The sequence below is a fragment of the Elephantulus edwardii genome, unplaced genomic scaffold (genome assembly GCF_000299155.1).
Source record: "Elephantulus edwardii isolate Elephantulus edwardi_28Jun2011 unplaced genomic scaffold, EleEdw1.0 scaffold00074, whole genome shotgun sequence".
Lineage (NCBI taxonomy): Eukaryota > Metazoa > Chordata > Mammalia > Macroscelidea > Macroscelididae > Elephantulus > Elephantulus edwardii.
This window is the reverse complement of record NW_006399824.1, coordinates 3,405,127-3,412,378: the sequence shown is the minus strand read 5'-3', so window position 1 is coordinate 3,412,378 and position 7,252 is coordinate 3,405,127. Positions and strand designations below refer to the sequence as shown.

Below are 7,252 nucleotides of genomic sequence, written 5' to 3'. Positions count from 1 at the left end.
GAAAGAGAGAAAGAGAGAAAGAAAGAAAGAAAGAAAGAAAGAAAGAAAGAAAGAAAGAAAGAAAGAAAGAAAGAAAGAAAGAAAGAAAGAAAGAAAAGTATACGAGGCACTGGAATTATTTATTGTTTTGGACTGGTCTTTAGCCCATAAATCAAAATGAAGAAACTTTCTATCAATCACTTCTCGTCATTTTCAACAATTTATCAGAAAACAACTGCATAATTAAATTCACCTCTATCGATTTTTCTTTTCAGGTTCCAAGGAGCTCTCAGAAGCTGATCTGGCTTTAGCTGTGAGCAAACTCCTGCTTGAAAACAACTCCACACTGCCAACTCAAGCAAGCCCGGGAGACGGAACAGAACTGCCCACCGGATTTCCAAGGGGGGATATCTTTCCAGAAGCGGACTGTCACATCTTTCTCCCACAGACGAGCTGGTGGGTTTGAACCACTAACCTTTCAGTTAGCCGGCAAGCACTTAACCAACCACTCTACTACAAGAGCTACTTTCTTAGCTTCTGTCTAGTAGCTATATGATTACTGATCATTATGCAGCCCTCCACCAAATCTTACCATCATGCCAGAATTTCCTCTCTCCCTCCAGAGCTGCCAGGTTCTAGAATGGAGTGTCACAGGGAAACAAAGCAGGCCCATGGCATCCACTGTGGGCAGTAGGTAGTGTCAGTCAGTCCTTTCCCGGCACAGGCACCCAAGGGGCTGACTGCAGACTCCCCTCCTCTCACAGGCAGGCGACCACAGTGTGGATCCAAAACAAGGAATAAGGCTGGTCTGAGGCTATAGAAGACAAAGACTGAAAAGGACACGGCTTGTGCCAGAAAAATCACTAACTGGAGATGCTGGAGGGCATTTTCAGTGGTCAACAAGGAAAGGTAATCAAAGGGACATCACTACTAATGTCAGCAGGATCTGGGTAGAGAGCAGAGAATACCAAAAGAATGTCTGTTTGTGCTTTATTGACTGTGCAAAGGCATTTGACTGTGTGGAGCATAACAAGTTAGTTATGGCTGACATTGAGAAGAATGGGAACCCCAAAACACTTTGCTCATGTGAAACCTGTACCTAAACCAAGAAGCTACGGTCCAAGTCGAGCAAGGGAATATTCCACAGTTTAAAATCAGGAAAGATGTGCATCAGGGCTGTATCCTTTCTCCAATGTATATGCTGAAAAAAGCATTCAAGAAGCTGGACTTCAGGAAGAAGAATGTATGACTGGATGCTGTGGTATCATCAACAACCTACTCTGTGCAGATGACACACTCTTGCTCGCTGAATGTGAGGATGACATGAAGTGCTGGCTGCAGAATATCAAGACTATGTCAATGAATACATGATGCTCCCTTTCATATGGGTTCATTTCATCATCAAAAAAACCAAAATCCTTCACCACTACACCAACAGGCAACATCACCATAGAGAAGAGACAGAAACTGTCAGTGACTTCATCTTGCAGGAAATAAAAATTAACATCCTTAGATACAGGAGAAAAAAAAATATGTATTGCATTGGGAAGATCTACTGTCAGGGACCTCTCCAAAGTGCTACAGAACAGAGATCCAAACCATGATCTTTTCAATTACTTGCTATGCAGCTGTAAGTTAGACCATGACTAAGGATGACACAAGAGAAGTCTTTGAGTTGTCGTGTTGGAGAAGAGTGTTGAATATCCCATGGACTGCCAAAAAACCCCAAACAAGTTCGTTGTGGAAAAGGTATAGCCTGGGTGTTCCTTGGAAGCAAGGATAGTGGAACTTCGTATTACATATTTTGAACATCTTGTTAGGAGGGCCAGTCCTTGGAAAAGGACATCATGCTTGGAAAGGAGGAGGTTCAACAAAGGAGAGGAAGACTCTCAGTGAGATGGCTTGACACAGTGGCTGCAGCAGTGGGCTCAAGTGTGTCAGATAAGATGAGGCACAGCATCGAACAGGGTTCATATCCATTGTTCATAGGTTGCTGAGTCGTAGTCGAGTCAACAGCACTTAACAACAACAACATCACACGGAATCAGGGAGCTCTGGTGGCAAGGAATTGAGCTGCCAATCTATGAGAACATGGTTCAAATCCAACAGCTGCTCTGAGAGAGAAAGATGAACAATTTCCTTCTGTGTGATTTATTGCCTCTGAAAACCCAAAGGAGACTCAGCTATGATTTGGTTCTGACCCGACAGCACACAACAATGACAACTACAAAGCTGGCTCTCATTCATGGTAACCTCATATATTACACAGCAGAACTGGTCCACAGGGTTTTCTTTCAGGAAATGTTCTGGTGGCCAAACAGTTAAGCACTCAGCTGACAGCTGGAACCCATCCAGCAGCTCTGAGGGAGAAATAGGCCAAGCACTTAGGGTTCAAAGCCAAGGCCAGCTGCCCTACCTCTTTCTCAGGATAGTCTGTTTTAATCTCTGCTGCCATCTCCACTCCTGCAGCGCCTCCTCCCACCACCACGATGAACTTTGAACTCTGGACCTGGGGGAGGAAAAGGAAATATTAAACTCACTCTAGTTCCTGGGTGAGCTGGGATGTGTGCTCCTTGGCCAGAGAACACAGAATTCCCTTTCCAAGTGCAGGGTCCAAACTTGCTTCTTCAGGGCCAGGCATCTATAGGGGTTTCCCCTGAGCCTTCCCATTTGATTCCCACAACAGCCCATCTGACTGATGAGCACCACCAAAGCCTAAATCCAAAGTCAGGTTCCTAACATTCTTGCGTGTGCTCATGCCTACACAAGGGCCTCTCAGGCACTCTTCAGAGAGTCCTGGCCTCTGTCTTTAATAGCATTCCTCATGAGCGCTCCCTCTGGAGTTCCTTACCTGTTAATTCCTGAGAAGAGTGTGTCTCCCAACACAAGCCCTGCTCAATGGGAGGGAGTCTGGGACAGCAATGTAAGCCGGTCTAGGGACTCATTTCCAGGCTTTGATGACAGGTCCACGGGTCCTCTTGCAGGACGTCTCTTCCTCATAAAGTCAACACAGCCCCCCGCCTCTCCCAGAAGTACCACCACCCCGGTCGGTCAGCCAACTTACCTGCCTCACCATGTTCTCGTAGGCCTGGATGGCGGCCTGCCGGCTGGAAATCTCAGTAAACTTGCCAGGGAAAGGCCCACTGCTGCCTGTGGCCAGGACGAGATGTGAGAAGGGCAGCGCCTATGAGGACAAGAAGGGTCAGGGGTGGGTAGGGGAGGGGAGGCCTGGGCTTCTGCCTCAGTACCTGCCCCCCACTGACCATGGAGCATCGAGTGGAAGTGGCCCCTCTGGCACATAGAGGTGTCACTAAAACTTGAGGATTCTGCCTGGGGGGAGACCGGAGTGACCAGAACCATCCTATGTGGAAAACGGGAAGGTGAGCTCCCAACACAGGCAAGAGGAAAGTATGGAACTGAAAATGACTTGGGAATAAGCAGGATCCCAGATTATTAATGTGGAGCTGTTTTAGAATCTGCTGGGTCCTTCTTTTAAAAATTTCATTTTATATTGATATCCACATAAAATTCATATACATTGCATTGCACATGTTCCTTCATTCACATTGTGTTTCATCAAACTATTCCCACATGTTGTTTTTTATAAAATGAATCACCAGCCATGGAACTATACGCACCATTACCCTGTCTTTTCAGGTCCCCACTGGATCTTTCCCATTTCCTTCATCCCCTCCCTCAGCCCACCAGTCTGTACAACCCCGTCATTTCCCCCTGACCATGCTCACCCCTCTGCTTCCTCCCTTTCTCCTCTTGGACTTTCATACACATTTTACTTGTTATCCTTCTATTTTTATTATAATGGTCTTAGGAAGTGTTTATCCTTATGAGACTGTGTTAGTTCACTCAGCATAATACACTCCAGTCTCTCCCATGTTTTGTAGTATTTTTCAAAATCTCTGCTCCTGAGTGCTGTGTAGTATTCTCTTTTGTGAATGTACCACAATTTCTCAATCCATTAGATTGTGGTACATTTGGGCTGTTTCCATGATCTTGCAATGCTGAATAACGCTGCTATGAACATTGGTGTACAAATCTCCGTTTGTGTCTCAGTTCTCATTTCCTTGGGGTATAATCCTAACAGTGGTAGAGCAGGATTGCTGGGATTTTTTTTCAAGACTCGTTCTCCCAATACCTACCCCCACTGAAAAACAATCTTGTTTTGAGCCTAAATGTAAAATACTGGTCAGAGCAGAGGTGTTCTGGTAGAAGGAGCAGAGGCTCTGGGCCCGCTCAGTCCTCATTGCCCCCAGAGGCCTGACAGGCCCTCAGGAAGCCCATCCCTGCCCATCACCCAGGACACTGAAAATCAGGGCCAGGAACTACCATGAGATGAGGGGACCCTCAGGAACCTTTTCAACCTGGAAATCCTTCAGCCCTAAAATTAACTTTACCCTCCAGCAGGTCTTCAGAGGCTGCAAACCACACGGGAGATGGCCCATCTTTCCCCCACCGAACAACTGGTGGATTCAAACCGCTTGCCTTAACCACTCGACGACCAGAGCTCAAGACCTGAGAGTGTACAGACATTAAGTTGCATACTCATTAAGAGTGGGATTCTCCTTCTGTGTCGATTCTCCTTACCTCTGAAAGGGAGTTCTGGCGGTACAGCTCACAGGGAGTCACGCTAACTCAAAGGCTTCGCCTCTGGTAGTCTGAACCCACCAGTGACTCCAAAGGAGAAAGATGAGCAATTTCCTGTGTCATTAACAGCCTCCGAAAACCTGCTGGAGGGTCAGCTGTGACTCAGTTCCTACTGGAAGGCAGTGAGCTGAGTCTGCGTCTTATCTCTGAATGCAGGGTCAGCGGCTGGGCCAGGAGGTGTGTGGGTCAAGCAGAAACTCACTGATGGGGCTCCAGTCAGTGCGGGGAGGACAAGGCAGGTCCTGAGACATACACAAGGCCCCTGAGCATCGTAAACAGTTCTCACTCAACTTCTAACCCAAAGGCTGGCAGTATGTTCCCACCAGGTAGGATCGTGGAGGCAAGGCCTGGCAACCTGCCTCTGGAAAGCCCAGAAAAATCTACGGAGTGCAGCTCTACTTGGTAACACAACAGGGACTACATGAGTCAGAATCGATTTGCTGGCAATAGAGTCTGGTTTGGTGCCACTCACCAGGAGGGATGAAAACAGCCAAGTATGAAAAACAAACCCTCTGCTCCAAGCAAACTCCAGTTCCAGGTTGCACGGCCACACAGTCCTGGCCACTGGCCTAACCTTTGACTCTATACAGCAAAGGTGGTCTCTGGGCTGACCAGGCCCTGGTGCTGGTGTAGGGACACTGGCTTTCAGAGGCTGAGCTCTGGGGTGAGATTACACAGGTTCAAATCTTGGCTTAATCTCTTAGTAGCTAGGGGATCTCTGGTAAGCCTCTCATCTCAATAAAATGAGGTTATATCCCCTTCTCACAGGGTCGCAGTGACTTTCAAATGAATGCTTGGAAGAGTGCATGACACAGGAAAGGCTCAGGAAATTATCTACCATCACAGTCTTGAGGCAATTGTGGTCAAGTCTTCGTTTATGGAAACCTGCAATCTGCCCAGCCCTGGGCTCAGAGGTCACAGCCAACAGAGGTGCTCTGGACAACAGGCAGCACGTCCTTCAGAAGCCACAAGATAGCCGATGGACTGGCCACTCACCTCACCTCCCTGCAGCTGGACTGTCCGGTTCTTCAAGTCGATTCCGACCACCATGGCCTGCCGGAAATTGTCCTTGAAAGTCACCGAGTAGGAAATGAATGTCTTCTTTGCAAACCCTGGAAGATGGACACAGAAAAGGTGACAGTGCAGATCTGAGGCTACCAGGTCTACCAGGAAAGGCCAGAACATTCTAGAACCTTTCCTGAGCACACCAAGAGGACCATCGCTGGCCACCTTCTAAAGGACTGGCTGTCCCTGGACTACTCAGAGAAGCTCTGGGGCCCTTTGATGGCATTAGTGGGATTTGAGTGGAGAAAACTGTGCCCAGCTCATGAAATCACACCCCATGAGCCCAATCAAGACCATTCTCATGAAGAAAGTTCTAGAAAGGGAAAATCTTACCACTCTCCACTGAGGCCCGGAGGGCTGCCACGTTGTGGTGGAAGGCGTCTTTCATATCCACCAGCGTAAAGGGGACATTCAGTGCTTGGAGCTGACTGGCCACCGCAATCCCACCGAAGCCCCCGCCGACGATCACCACATGCACTGATCGCACTTCTTCCACTGAGACCTGGGACCCCATCTCGAACCAAGAGCTGCTGGGAAAGTAGGGGGGGGCACACCACAGTCAGTGGGGTGCAGGGTAGAGAAGTGGGAGGGGAGGGACAGATACACATGAAAAAGGCTTGGCATGCCAAGATGTGGCCTTTGAAAGTATTTACTCATTTGTAAGTGAACTTTCAATTTTATTAAATTTTCACATTCTGAAGCAACAAGGAATCTTATTTCCACGCCACCCAGTTCCCTTCTCCACAGGCATCCAGGAATCAACATCTTTCACAGCTATTCTATGCTTCAATTAGGACTCTTTTTTGCACACATTAAACAAAACTGTTTTGCACTTTTGTTAACTTACTAAACATCAAAGACTTTTTAAAAATTTATTATTAATTTCAATGAAAATTTACTGAGACTTTGGATTTCCATTCATTCATTGTTGGACTTTTGTCCCTTCCCCACCGTCCCCCTTAGTACACTCCCCTCTTGGAAAAGTAAAATTCTTTCATTGTTTTACACTCCTTCCCCCCAAGTCCACTCCACTATGCAGTCTTCGCTCTGGACTCCTGTCATGACAAAAATACCTAATCGCATATCCCTTTTAAACAGTTTTCTCCCTCATCTGTTTCAATGCAGTACACATTATTGAACTCATCTTTCTCAGTCTCCCCCCAACCCCAAGGTCAGTCCTGTTTTACAACAGTGGTAACCATACAGTTTTTGTCCTTTTGTGACTGAGATACTTTCCACAGCATAATGTCTTCCAGGGTCATCCATTCTGAATAATACTGCATGAGTTCCTTGTTTTTCAACTCAGCGTAGTATTCCATTGTGTGGATGTACCACAGCTTCTCTATCCATTCGTTTGTTGTTGGGCACTTAGATTGTTTCCAACTCCTTGCTATTGTGAACAAAGCCCTGATAAACATGGGTGTGCATATATCTGTTTGGATGTCAGTTATGGTCTCTTTCGGGTATATTCCCAGTAGTGGAATTGCTGGGTCAAATGGTATCTCTATTTGCAACTTTTTGAGAAAGCGCCATACTGCCTTCCATA

General features: G+C 46.9%; 1 protein-coding gene across 1 annotated transcript in view; it reads right to left on the bottom strand.

Moving 5' to 3' along the window:
* AIFM2 (apoptosis-inducing factor, mitochondrion-associated, 2) overlaps window positions 1-6,220 on the bottom strand; it is a 24,758-nt gene extending 18,538 nt beyond the window's left edge. The window contains exons 1-4 of the mRNA XM_006888984.1: window positions 6,040-6,220; window positions 5,638-5,753; window positions 3,044-3,163; window positions 2,396-2,488 (exon numbers count right to left, since the gene is read on the bottom strand). Of these exons, the coding sequence (XP_006889046.1) occupies window positions 2,396-2,488; window positions 3,044-3,163; window positions 5,638-5,753; window positions 6,040-6,220 (510 nt within the window). The remainder of the gene's footprint in view (window positions 1-2,395; window positions 2,489-3,043; window positions 3,164-5,637; window positions 5,754-6,039) is intronic.
* Between the last annotated feature and the right edge of the window lie 1,032 nt (window positions 6,221-7,252).